The sequence below is a fragment of the Neovison vison genome, chromosome 5 (assembly GCF_020171115.1).
Source record: "Neovison vison isolate M4711 chromosome 5, ASM_NN_V1, whole genome shotgun sequence".
NCBI lineage: Eukaryota > Metazoa > Chordata > Mammalia > Carnivora > Mustelidae > Neogale > Neogale vison.
Window position 1 is genome coordinate 68,977,697 of NC_058095.1, and position 13,627 is coordinate 68,991,323.

The window sequence follows — 13,627 nt, forward strand, 5'->3', positions numbered from 1 at the left end:
CAGGCTGGTTTGCTCCTTCTCTCGGGCAAGGATATGCTGCTTTCTGAGGCTCATGGGGTCCTGCTTTTCCCCCCACAGACCTCCCCGGAACCTTGACTCCCGGACCTTCATTACCATTGGAGACAGGGTAGGTGCCGGCTGCACACCTGGGGCGGGGCCTTCATGGGTTGGAACCTCAGCGTTTGCATCTGACAAGTGGGCCTAAGCTGACCCTGTAGGGCCACTGGGAGGTGGCTGTGGACGGTGGGCAGAACTGGGCTTTGGAGAGGAACCTCATTCCCCAGACATTAGCTCTTTGGCCCTGGGCTGCCCACCCTTAGACCCTCTCACCTGGAATGGGGAGAGTTGGCCTGCCTCATAGGGCTGGAGAGCCAGAGTTGTCATGAAGTTTCCTGATCTCAGAGTTGGGGTCCTGGGGCTACCAGTGCTCATGTCACCTGTGGGAATGGTGCATTAAACATGGGGAATCCTGGCTCTAATCAGAAGCAGCACCTGGGAACCTGCCTTGCACACACACCTGCTGATGGCTTGCTCCCTAGCGATTGAGATCCTGGCTGGGGACTGTGGTTCCCCCACAGGCAGAGACCCACTGTGGAGGCCTCTCCATGGCTGACAGCCCCCCTCTCCCCGCACCAAGGCTCATTCCCTCCTGACACTTGTCACTGGGTGACGTTTAGCTTTCTCGTCTGCCAGACAGCAGAGGGCATGAGGGAAAGCAGGAGGCCCAGGGCCATACTGCCTGCTGTGAAAGCAAGAGCTTCGTTCTGTTCTTTCTGTCTCTAGTGCCTGAAACAGGAATGTGCACATAGTGGGAACTCCACAAATACCGGGTGAATGAATGATTCTGTCCCAACCCCTGAATGGAGTGGGAAGCAAGAGGGAAAGGGCCTCTCTGGAGCTCCCTGTGCCAACTGGGGGCGTTTTATAGGTGGTCATATTTATGCCATGTGATCGTCTTGAAGGCTGGGCTGTGCCCATTTTACAGAGAGCGGTGTGAGTCTGAGAGGTGGTGTGACTTGGCCCAGGTCACACAGCAGAGGGTGGTTGGTGTAAGATTTGAGCTCAGATCTAACTGACTGGCTGTTTCCTCTCTGCTGCCCCTGCGCTCTCCTGACTTGTGGCCTCTCTTTTTTCTGTCCCCCAAGAACTTTGAGGTGGAGGCCGATGACCTGGTGACCATCTCGGAGCTGGGCCGTGGAGCCTATGGGGTGGTGGAGAAGGTGCGGCACGCCCAGAGTGGCACCATCATGGCCGTCAAGGTACGCAAGGGCTCCACGCCATCCTGCCCCACGCAGCCCGGGAGCTTGAGAACACTTGGGGGGCTTCCTGGAGGAGGCACAGGGGCTGAGTCTATAGTATGGCCCGTGGGTACCCCTTGGAGCTCCTAGTCCTCCTGCGAGGGATGGGGGTGGTCGCCCTCTGCCGCATGGCCCCTGACTGTAGCCCTCTGTCCTGCAGCGGATCCGGGCCACCGTGAACTCACAGGAGCAGAAGCGTCTGCTCATGGACTTGGACATCAACATGCGGACAGTCGACTGCTTCTACACCGTCACCTTCTATGGGGCCCTCTTCAGAGAGGTGCGGCCCTGGTGCATGGGTGGGAGGGAGGTGGGGGCTGGGCTTCAGGGAGGAGCACAGGCTGCCCCACCCCACCTTTCCTCTGCACACCTGCCCCCCTCAGTCTGGCTGCCCCACTGTCTGCTTTTGCTCACTCGGGGACCCCAGGAGACGTATGCCAAGCGCCGCTGTGTGCCAGGGAGTGAGACCATACGTGCAGGGTTCTTGAGAGCTTTTTCCCAGGACCCACGCTGCCTGGTGACCCTGCTTCCTCCCTCAGTTTCCTTGTCTATGAAATGAGGCCAGTGATTGTATCTACAAGGTCACATGAAAATACAGTAATGTGACCCACAGCCTGGCACTCAGTCGGTCTTGGGGGTCACCTGCTTGATTCCCTGGCGTCCAGGCTGGCATGGTGGGGTTCTGAGCAGGGGCAGCCAAGGAGGCGTGAGAGGGTCCGGTTCTTGGTCTGTGGGCAGCACTGGTTGTGGGATGAGAGAACAATTGAGGGTGATGCCAGGGAGTGCGGCTTGCTGCAGCTGAAGGATGGCCTTCTGCTAGATGCTCCCTGAGCATCTACCAGGTCCCCAAGTGTGCCGGGTCCGTGCCTCCTCACCTTTGGCTCATGTGCTAAGCACCTGCTATGTTCCAGGGGCAGGCTGCCGGTCCCCTTGCTGCGGGGGGGAAAGACACAAACCTGTGCCTTGCTGCATGCTGGGTCAGAGTCGGCAGGGAGGCACCTGTGCCTACAGGTACCCCACGGAGATGCTGTACCCAGCCTTCATAGAAGACTGTCCTGAAGGATGAGTGTTTGTGGCGGAGCTGGCAGTGGGGGAGGCTGGGCTTTGCAGAAGAAGAAGGGAAGCATCCTTCAAGGCTAGAGCTAGGATGACCCGTGCGTTTTGGGGGCCGTAGCGGCTGAGGTCAGGTTGGTCTGCAGGGCTGGGGCATGGAGCTGAGCTGTGGCTGGCCTGAGAGCCCCCATGTGGAGGGACACATTTGGGTGTGTGTTTTAGTTACTTCTTTCTGGAAACTACCATGGTCTTCAGAATCAGAGGGAGGAGACTAAAGGCTTGTAAGGCTGGCTGGCGTACCACCCACTAGGGTAGACAAGCAGGGAAGGCGGAGAAGCGGAAGTTGAAATATTGCAGAATAGGAAGAGCTGGGAGCAGGCAGGTGTGTCTGTGGGGATGCCTGAGGAGCGCCAGAGGGTCAGGCCCGTGCTGACATGGCCCTAGCGCAGGCTGTCCAGATACCGGCACCACCTGCGCTAACCCGGGCTCACCTCCAGCTGTCCTTCTACAGGGAGATGTGTGGATCTGCATGGAGCTCATGGACACATCCCTGGACAAGTTCTACCGGAAGGTGCTCGAAAAGAACATGACCATTCCAGAGGACATTCTGGGGGAAATTGCTGTGTCTGTAAGTGACCTTGGTCTTGGGAGGGGTTGGGGGATTCAGGTCCATAGCCAGGGGCCCCAGCCCTGTGCAAGCAGGCACAAAGCCCAGCCTCATGGTGAGAGCTTGGACAGAGCTGGGTCCCCAGTGGGGCCCTGAACCTGGGCGACTGCCCTCCAGGGACCCAGTTCTCCCAGAGCCTTCTTGCTGAGGAAACCCTAGAGCCTGGGGCTCCCAGAACCACACAGATTTGGCAGATCTTAGGTTTCTAGTTGTTCTTTTTTTTTTAGATTTTATTTATTTGAGAGAGCGAGAGAAAGCGTGCGCGCAAGCATGAGAGGGAGAAGGTTGAGGGAGAAGCAGACCCCATGCTGAGTAGGGAGCCGGATGCGGGACTCGATCCCGGGACTCTAGGATCATGACTTGAGTTGAAGGCACTCGCTCAACCAACTGAGCCACCCAGATGCCTGGGCTTCTAGTTTTTGTGTACCCACTCCAGAGATTTCTACACCATTTTTAAAAAAAAGACTTAGTACCTAAAACTTCCTTATGCCAGAAATGCCCTAAGACAGCTCATAGAGGTACAAGCTTAACTGGGGGGAAGCTTAGCATCCACCGCTTGAGGTCAGATATGTCTGGAGGAAAGTAGCCATGGGGGCTTGAGCGTCTGGCAGCCAAAGGGAAAAAGGAAACGGGATCAGTTATAGTGGTGCCTCTCAGTCCTCACTGCACGTGGGAGCACTGAAAACACACTGTGCCAGAGTATTGAGTTAGGGTCTTTGGGGTAATCGTCAAGGGTTCCCCACTGTGTGTTCTGGAGGGGAATGGCTCAAGCACACGGGCCTCTGGCTCTGCTGATGGAGAGGAACCAGGGATGCTGCGGAAGGGCTGGGGTTTGCCCAAGAGCCTGCTAGGGGTAGTGACAGCCCCTTGGGGGGGTTACAAGCCTGGGACTCTGCAAGATCTTGGGTACATCATTTTCCTGGTGAAGGCTGGGGCCTGAGACCCTGGCCCACTTGGGTGGGAGGGAGAAAAGCAGGAGGCCGGGTATGCCTGCACCGGGATGGCCACGACACTAGGGTCAAAGCTGGGATGCAGGCAAGAGCCTGGGACAGTGGGCGGGGGAGGGCTGGGGTGCATTTGTGGCAGAGGGAGACAGGTGGACATGAGTAGGGGGTCTTACTGCTGTGTCGTGGTTGACAGAACCGGGAGTAACAGCAGCCTTGTCTTTCCTTCTCCTGCCCCCAGATCGTGAGGGCGCTGGAGCATCTGCACAGCAAGCTGTCCGTGATCCACAGAGGTCAGTCTCTGCCGCGGCCCCACCGGGGGTGGGGTGGGGTGGGCGCCTGCGGGCTGTTCAGAGGCACGGGCTTGCCCAGTCCTGCAAGGAGCGGGGACCTCTCCCCTTTCTCCAGATGAGCTGCCTGAGGTGATAGGTAGCGAGGTCCCCTTTGGGATCCCGATTGAGCCTGCTTCCCAGTCCAGGCCCTGTCACTTCTCCAACCCATTGTCTTCCGGTCCCACCACACTGGGCCCAGCTGCACGCCCCCTGTCCACTCCTCTAGGCCCTTAGGTTTACTGGTGCTTGGAGCAAGAATTGGACTTCGGTCCTGGGAACACTGACGGGATTTGTTTCGACATAGCGTTGACATATCGTGAAATGCACAGATCTGTAATTAACACCTGATGAGTCTGTTCAGAATTTACATCCACATAACCTGGCCCTTTTCAAGATGCAGGATGTTTGCACCTTCTACCCCAGAAAGTTCTCTGGGCCTTTCTTGGTCAGTCACTGCCCCTATATCCCCCCTTTGCCTCTCATCTGGTTTTCCCCCACAGTACATGGGTTTTACTTGTTCTTGAACTTCATGTAAACGGATTCGCCTGGCCTTTCTCCAGCCTCTGGCACTCAGCCTAATGTTTGTGAGGCTCAGCGGGGTCGTGTAGGTCGTAGTTCCTTCTTTTTCATTCTGAGTAGTTCACTTACCCGGATGTCCCGCTTCTCTCAAAGCTCATTAGACCAAGGCCGCTTCGACTCCTCAGCGGTTCCCCCAGCCCCTGTTCCCCCCACCCCCAACCACTGTTGGCAGCTCAGTGTGGAACCTGCTGGTCCTTTTCCTGTGCATTTCTGTGCTTCTGCACGTCGCTATAGGAAAGCATGGAGGTTGCATGTGTGCTGCATGTGCTTTTGCTGGAAGATTCCCTGCTGTGTGGCCTGTATCCTACTCAGCATGGACCCCTGTCCTGTGTTTATGCTTCTACCCTGTGCCTCCTGGCCGAACCTCCCATCCTCTCAGCGTGGATGCTGGCTGGCTTCTGGGTTCTCCATTGGTCAGTGGCACCATCCCCCGCCAGAGCCCCAGCATGGGAGCGCCCCGGAGCTAGAGGTTCTGCCAGGAAACAGGCCAGGTGCCCCCTCTGGACATTGTGTCCCAAGTGCTGATGGTGGGTGCAAAAATGAGGTCCTGGTAGAAACTCCCTTTCTTCCCCCCTTGTGACTAGTGGCCAGGGCATGTTCTGGCTGTGCTGCTCCCATCTTTGTGGCCTTGGGCTGGAATAGCACCTCTTGGAGCCTCGTCCCTCATCCACTCCCTGGGCCCTTGTATCATCTGCCCCGTGGGTGGTGGGGGTGTTAGAGGAGCCTGTTGGCCTCTGGTAGTGCCCCACAACCCCAGAAGATGAAAAAGGAGTGTTCTATTCCTGGCAGATGTGAAGCCGTCCAATGTCCTCATCAACAAGGAGGGTCACGTGAAGATGTGTGACTTTGGGATTAGTGGCTACTTGGTGGATTCTGTGGCCAAGACGCTGGACGCCGGCTGCAAACCCTACATGGCTGTGAGTGCTCCCCCTAGAGGTTCAGGAAGGAGGTGCCTGCAAGATCAGGGTTGGGTCCTGTCCTCTGTCTGTTGGGGACAGGGCTGTCCTGAGGCCCTGCATTTCCTTCCACAGCAGGGGTGATCTGTAACCCAGCCTGGCCAGCAGCCCCACTTTACCCCTGGTATTAGCGGTGTCCCAGATGCCCTTTTAGATGATAAAAGTTTCCGTGACCTGTAGGATTTGTGTAGTTCCCAGCCCTGTCCCACAGGCCTGAGGGTCCCCCCCCTTCCCGGGGCAGGGGTGGCTGTGAGGCATAAGATTTGGGCCTTTGCCATAAGACTCTAGCCCTCATTGGCCTCAGTTTTCTCCCGTGGTCTGTGTGGGGTGGGAGAGAAGGATTAGCACTGACCCTTCTGGTTGGGGTTGTGGAGGGAGGATCTAGCTGAGGGAGCCTTGGGTGTCCCCTATTCCGGCCCCTCACCATGAGGTGGGTGTTCAGGCCTCACTGGTCCCTTACAGCCTGAGAGAATCAATCCGGAGCTGAACCAGAAGGGCTACAATGTCAAGTCCGATGTCTGGAGCCTCGGCATCACCATGGTAACTGCTTGCAGCTGGGCCCCACCTTTGCTGGTCTGGGGAGGGGGGCTGGGGGTGCCATGGCCCTCCGGGAGCTTTTGATGGGCCCATCCAATAGTTTAGGCCTGGAAAAAAGGGTTGGCTTCACAATCTGAGAAGAGACCATGCCATCAAAAATTATCATATATCTAGGGGAACATCTGCAGTGATGTTAGCCCTTTCCAGCGGGGAGCGGTGTCCTTCATGAAAGTTTGCGACAGCTTGTAACCTATCAGACCTTCCCCAGAGCTTGTGGCACTTGTTGAGAAATCACAGCCAATTCCAAATTAAGTGAGCTCCTGGTACACAAATGATTTAAAAAGCAAAATTCTTAAGAAAATTGTGTTTTCTCACAGCAAGAAGTTTATTGCTTGTGAGGTCCTGGTGCATTTCCTTGAGTGTGGTGGGATGGGGTGGGTGGGTTGTCAGTCCTGGGGCTGTGGGGGTAGGAGGAGTGAGGGCGGGTCTCCAGCCCTTAGCTCAGCTGGGATGGCTACATCTGAGGTCCAGGAGGAGGGCTGGGCCATTGTGCCTCTTGTTCTTTCTAGAACCGCCCAGTGAATGCCTGTTTCTGCCTGAGTCAGGGCTTGGCTCAGGTCTGGGTCAAGGTTTATTTAGATACCAATATAGAAAGCCTATTTTGGTACCCATGTGGAGACCAGAATGCGAGCTCCCCAACCCGGGTACATGGGAAAACGTTGCTGTCAAAATGGCCCCAGTGTGCACTGAGCTTGCGGGGGGGGGTCATCGGCCTCCATCCCCATCCCAACCATTGGCGCTAATGGGAAGTGTCCACAGCGTGGTTGTTTCCGTGGTCATCACCCTCCCTGTCCCAGGCCCGTTGGGTCTCCAGGTGTTGGGGGCGGGGCACAATCAGTAATCCAAAACCAAACCAGTATAACACCTAGTGGGAAGGGGTGTGGAGGGAGAGAGACTCAGGGGTGGCAGGAGAGCAGCACAAGGTTCCGAAGCAGTAGGGGAGGGCCCTGCAGGACTGTGGGGGCAAAGGCCCTGAGTGGGGGATGCTGTCTGGAGTGAGCCTGGAGGGTCAGATTCAAGAGGAGGTCAGAGAAGGGGTGCGGGGCAGTTTTGGGTCAACGTAGATGTTTTGGATCTTACTGATAATGGGTTTCATTATCCTCACTGCCCTCCTCATTGTGTGACTGTCACCCTGTAAGCAGTGTCTGTACACACTGACTGGGAAGGGACCCAAAGCAAAATCATATTGTCAGAGACACAGAATTGGGAGATACCTTCCATTTTTCCATTGAGTACTGTGGACTCAATCCTTTTTCAAGTAAATGGCTTTTTTTTTGAAGCAGAGAGGAATGTTCGAAGGCTAGAGGTGCACGGTCTACCTGCAGATAAGAGTCTCCCAACTCCTCAGTTAAAAAATCAGCAAATTCTGGCTGGATTTCCAGATGACACAGGGCTGGTTGGATGTTAGAGACCCCCCACTCAATGACCGCTTGACACATATACACCCCTGCACCCCTCCATCCCTTCCTCCCATCCATCCGTCTGTCATGACTGGGGACCCACCACATCCCAGTGACAGTCTCAGGTGTTGGTGGAAGTCAGGCAGGGTGTGCTAAGTGTGTATTTCAGGTAGCAGGAGCTGTGTCACTAAGTGCTTCAGAACCTAGTGCCAGAAACAGGCGACAGTTCCTTGTTTCCCAGGCTTCTGCAGTGTGGGCTGGACTAGCTGGGCAGTGCTTCCCTGCCGTCTGGCTCTGGCTGGGGCCAGGGCTGGGCTGGAAGGTCCGGGAAGGCTTAGCAGACGTAGGGCCACTACGTGACTGCCTCGGCCATTTGCTTGCTGGGTTCCAAGGTAGCTGATGTCCCCTGCGATGGCCGGCTTCCTTGAGAGAGAGACTCTGTCCTGCCTGTCCCAGGATGGGCACCCTGTCGCTTTTGCCTCATTCTGTTGCTCAGAGCATCCCAGGCCAGGCCAGGGTCAAGGGGAAGTAGAGTCCATGTCTGGAGGGGGGACTAGCTTGCACAAATGGGAGAAGCTGCACTGGTAGCTTAGGAGCCCGGCTGCCCCAGTAGAGGTTAGGTTTGTCCCCAGAAGTTATGAAAGTCATAGAAACACCATCTAAAAATAGTAAAAACAAAAACAAGATGAAAAATTTAAAAAGACGAGAGGTAAAAAAAGACAAAGTAAAAAACAAAACGAAATGAAACAAAGACCAAAAAAAGAAAAAAGACGAAAGTAAAAAAAATCATCAAGGAGACATAGCCCCTTCTCCCTGCTGTCCACTGCCAACATTGTGCATTTCCTTCTAGATGTTTTCTCTGGTTTTTATTTTGCTTTTTTCCCTTAGCACGACATCACTCATGTTTCCCGGAGTTGTGAGGACCCCCCGTGGGCATCCCCTTGAGAGACCCCACACCATCTGCCCCCATCTCCCCAGCCAGTGTCTAATGGGGGCTGTTTCACTGATTTCCGGATTTCTCTTTCCTTTCAAAGTCTCTGGGTGACCCCGGGGGAGGGACTAGCAAAACCCTGGGTGCCAGGCCTGCTCCGTGGGGGGTTTCCCTCCAGGCCTTGGAGCCCACCCTGGGTAGCCATCTGCGGGCACGTGGGCACAGCCACGGAACCTACAGACGTGGGATGAGATTGGGAAGGCTCTTGGCCTTAGCAGGTGTTGAGCAAGTGCTGAGCAGGTGAACAGTGAATGGGGTATCACGGAGCGTGGCCCTTGTGGTCATGGTCACGGTTAGGGTCAGCCGCCCTGCAGCAGGCCAGTCCCCGGTGCTGTTTTGACTGCCTCTTAATACTCTGTTACAAATCACACCACACACGCATTTTGTGCCCAGAGGCTGTTTTGTTTTGTTTTGCATATTTTGAACTCTAGAAAAAATTACGGGGGCGGGGGGATGGGGAAGGGTTAGGAGGTGAAGAGTCTGGACGGTTTTGTTTTTCTAATTGTAACTCTGGCAGACCACTGGATCCTTCCGTGGAAAACCACACAGGACCCTCACTTCTGCTACTTGGAATCGGTGAACATTCTAGGAAAAAGCACCCAGAATTAGTCCTGTGAAAGTCTTACCAGCTCACAACCCTGCCCGCTGTGGTTTGCAGACCCTCCATCTGTGGGGTGTGTTTATGTCTTGGCTGGAAAGGGGCCTTTAGCCTAATGGGAAGGCCCTTTCTTAGCACAATAATTAGTGAGCTGTTCAGGCGGCAGTTGCCAACACGAAGCATTTGTTTGAGCTGAGGTCTCTTGTGTTCATTATGGTGATTATGGCCTGTCAGTAAGAAGTCTCTGTGCTATTCCAGGCGGGGGCCTGGGCTGACCTGATTTTTTTTTTTTTTTAAATTCGGCAGTCAAAATCAGAACCCAGAGTTTGTCTCAAGATAGCTGGTCTTTTCCACAAATGACTTCCCGCCAACTGCAGGCGAGGCATGTGGCGAGGGGCCTGGCGCGGGGACAGAGGCCAGGTGGCTTCTGTGTCACCTGCAGGGAGCTCCGGGTTCAGTAGGACTGACAAGGCCTCGGTGGTGGCTATGTGTTCAGGAGGTCAGCAGGGAGGGGGAAGTCTTCCCGGAGGAGGAGGCCTTGCAGAGGGGTCCTGCAGGACGATGCTGTGTGGGTGGGGTGGGAGCAGCCGCACACTTCAGTTGCTGATGGGCCCCAGGGGCTGTGGCCAGAGCTGGTCAGCGCAGTCCTCTCCATCTACAGCTTTGGGGAGAGACCGGCTTGGGAGGATAATTTCATTTCTCATTTGCCTGCTCTCTCATAGCAACAACTGCCCAAATGAAGGGCAGCAGGTCCTTAAGACCCCGTGGAGACTGTCCGGGGGTGGCCTGTGGCGAGCGGGGAGGCCAGTGCCTACCCCACGTGCCTTCGCTGACTGCTGCCTTGTGGGAAGGTGTCCCAGGGCTGCAGCGCCTCTGATTCTTCTAGATGAGCTGGAACTTGGGTTTTTACGTAAAGCCTTCTGAATTTAGGTGGTTTCAAAGCCCCATGACAGTCCCACCAGTCACCACCCTGGGCTTGATTTGCTTCGTGAGCCGTAGTCTGTGCCGACTGGGTCAGAGGAACCGACTACCGCTGTTCCCCCAGCTTTGATCTTTGTTCTGATGTCATGCATCCACCCCTCAACCCTCCTGTGGCCCAGCTTCGAGCGGCAGGCCAGGCCAGGTTCCCCAGGTTCTCCACATGGCCTGCCTCCAGGGGCCAGGTGTGTGCGCCTCTGACCCGCGTTCCTGCCTCCCCGCAGATCGAGATGGCCATCCTGCGCTTTCCGTACGAATCCTGGGGGACTCCTTTCCAGCAGCTGAAGCAGGTGGTGGAAGAGCCATCTCCCCAGCTCCCAGCTGACCGTTTCTCTCCCGAGTTTGTGGACTTCACTGCACAGTGGTGAGTCTGCAGCCTCCCAAGCCCTGCCCTGGCCTGACTCCAGCTTTGTTGCCCCGTGCCTGGTCCCTTTCTCCTTGAGCAAATAAATGCCCACATGACATAGCATCAAAATATGCAGGGCAGAAAGAGAGCACAGGAAGAGCTGGCAAATGATGGTCTTTGGATTTTGAAAGAGATCTGAAAGACCACAAGGTATTCAGAAGTGAAAGAACATAAGGACACATCTTTGTATTGTGGGCAAAGAGATACTCAGAGGAAAATTTGTATCCTTTATTTCTTTTATGGGAAAATAAGAAAGACTGCAGACAAATGAGCTTGGCAGGCAGAGGTCACTGGTCACCTTGCCCTTCACACCTGGGTGTCCCTGGTCCCTGGAGCCGGGATGAGGAGTTTCCCTCCTGATGAAGGACACCATGTCTGTGGTTGTTAACGACTGTGTTTCACTGTTGTTTGGTATCGGATCGTTGAGAATTCTCTGGATCACTCTGGAGATAAGAAAACAAATATCCCAAGAGGCAAAGCAACTTGCTCTAAGTCTCTGTAATGTGTACCCCCAGATCCCACTCCATCCTTAGGAGCCCCCCAGAACAGTCCCAGCCCTTCCTCTCAGGGCCCCAGGAGGACATGTGTGTCCTCACTGCCCACTTAGGGGTGAGCCCACCCTGGCTTGGCTGGCCTGGACCTCCCTCCTCCGTGCCAGTCTGGCTTCAGCCTGCCCTGTTCTCTCCTAGCTTGAGGAAGAACCCTGTGGAGCGCATGAGCTACTTGGAACTGATGGTGAGTGCGGGGCGTCGGCCACGTGGTGGGGCTCTGCGGGGAGGGCCTCCCTGTGCACAGAGCCCTCAGCGCCTCTGGCTTGCCTCTGTCCTGAATCAGTCGGCTACTCAGTTGTGCCTCAGGGTGTGCTCAGACATACCCCCGCTCCCTCCCCAGCCTCCACACCAGGCCCCTTGGAGGGGCTCCAGCAGTGCTCTGACTGCTGGTGCTGAGGGCTGGGGTGGGAGATGGTAGGGGGAGGAAAGCCATTTCCTCCGAAGCTATTGGAGAAGGCCTCACAGAGGAGGTGATATTTGAAGTGGGCTTGGAAGGATGAATAAGGACTTCGGTACTGATGGGAAGGGCATTCCACTTGGCCCTACGCCTGGTAGGGGTGGGGTGGAGGGAGTTCAATGTGGCCAGAGGGTGGCTGCAAGAAGGAGGGCAGGGGGAGAAAGCCAACCCGCTGTGTCTTAGCTAAGAGGGCTTCCTGGAGAGGGAGGTTCTAGAAGGAGGCATAGGAGATCACCAGGCAGAGAGACGGGCCCCGGGCAGGTGAAGCACACAGGAGCCAGGGATGCTTTGGGGAGGCAGGGGCATCGCTGCCTGGCCTCCGAGCTCTTACTCATGGTGACTGGCTTCTCTTGTCCCGCCAGGAGCACCCATTCTTCACATTGCACAAAACCAAGAAGACGGACATTGCTGCCTTTGTGAAGGAGATCCTCGGGGAGGACTCGTAGGGGGCGGGGCCATGGATTCCCGTTGGCCCTCCAGTGCCCCACACCCCCTCCGCTGGGGCACTGCTTGCCCACACCCATGAACTTGTGCCACCACAGCCTTGGGTGTTTGGGGAAAGACTCAAGGGGGTTGCTCTTGCCAGACTTGGCAACAAGCCGTTGGCCCCAAGTGCCAAAGAACCAGACCACCGGGGCCTTCAGCCAGGCCCGTGTGGGCCCCACCAGTGCCTCTGCCCCTGCTGCTCCACGGACCCCAAGTCTCCAGCCCCTAAGATCCTGGACTTGGACGGGCCTGGATGGCTTCCGCGAGACCCTACTGCCCCTTGCACAGAGGGCAGCCAGTGCCTGGGTACAGGAAACTGCCTGGGCCCAGCCCTGGATGCCACCCAAGTTGTATATATTTTTTTAATCTCTTGACTGAATGGACTTTGCACACTTTGGCCTAGGGTGGCCACACCTCTGTCCTGGCAGCGGTATCGGGGGACACGGTCAGGGGATGAGCCACGTGAATCCTCCTGCACCCCCTCGAGTGAGACAACAGAGCCATGTGAGCCTTTAGCCCAGCACTGGCAAATGGGGCCTCTAAGGGCACATGGGCTCAACCCAGCCCCTGGCCACTGCCTTGGGAGGGGGGGTTGTTTCACTTTTTTTTTTTTAATTTATCCTCTTGATGTTTTTTTTTTTTCTTTTGCTTTGTGGGTTTGGCTCTTTTTTTTTCTTGCATGGTGTGGAGCCGATCACTTTTCTCCCATCCCCTAGGGACCAGCAGGTGGAGACCCCCTCTCTGTTCAGTCTGGGGTCTAGGGGGATGGGCCCAAGGTCTCTGCTCAGAGAGGTGCTAGGGGAGCTGTCCAGCTCACTCTCCTTGGGGACCGGCTCAACAGGGGCTGTGGATTTGCTTTTGGTGTTGTTTTAAAAAAAAAAAAAAAAAAAAAGGAAAAAAGAAAATATATTTTTTTGAAGAAAGGACTGTGCCCAGGGTCTTATCCCTGATGGGTTGGGGCAGTTACCTGATTGTTGTTTTAATTTAAAAAAAAAAAAAAGAAAAGTGGGACAAAGATTGTGTGAGACTGTGTGTCAGAGCGGCGAGCCCCACTCCTTGGTGAAGGTCGTGTAGGACGTGCTCTTCCCCCTGGGCCAAGGCCAGAGCAGCATGATCAGGGGAGGTGGGGGTTGGGGGAACTGCTGCTGAACCCCTCAGGCCCTGCCTTGAACAGACCCTCACACACGTGAGGGCACTGCAGCTCGCAGCGGAGGCTGCAGGCCCGGTGCTGGTCCCTGGGCAGAGCGGCAGACACAGGCCCAGCCCACTGGAGGACTGCCTGCACAGCGCCGGTGAAGACGGCACTGCCCGGTGCACAGAGGGATGAACACGTG

The 13,627-nt window shown here is 55.9% G+C and overlaps 1 protein-coding gene across 1 annotated transcript in view; it reads left to right on the forward strand.

Annotated features, from left to right (window-relative positions):
• The window catches only part of MAP2K3 (mitogen-activated protein kinase kinase 3), a 29,267-nt gene extending 15,957 nt beyond the window's left edge, over positions 1-13,310 (forward strand). Inside the window, exons 3-12 of the mRNA XM_044249256.1 lie at positions 79-127; positions 1,146-1,259; positions 1,459-1,578; positions 2,863-2,979; positions 4,204-4,255; positions 5,663-5,790; positions 6,292-6,369; positions 10,618-10,757; positions 11,489-11,534; positions 12,170-13,310. Of these exons, the coding sequence (XP_044105191.1) occupies positions 79-127; positions 1,146-1,259; positions 1,459-1,578; positions 2,863-2,979; positions 4,204-4,255; positions 5,663-5,790; positions 6,292-6,369; positions 10,618-10,757; positions 11,489-11,534; positions 12,170-12,253 (928 nt within the window). The 3' untranslated portion in view covers positions 12,254-13,310. The remainder of the gene's footprint in view (positions 1-78; positions 128-1,145; positions 1,260-1,458; positions 1,579-2,862; positions 2,980-4,203; positions 4,256-5,662; positions 5,791-6,291; positions 6,370-10,617; positions 10,758-11,488; positions 11,535-12,169) is intronic.
• Positions 13,311-13,627: the final 317 nt, after the last annotated feature.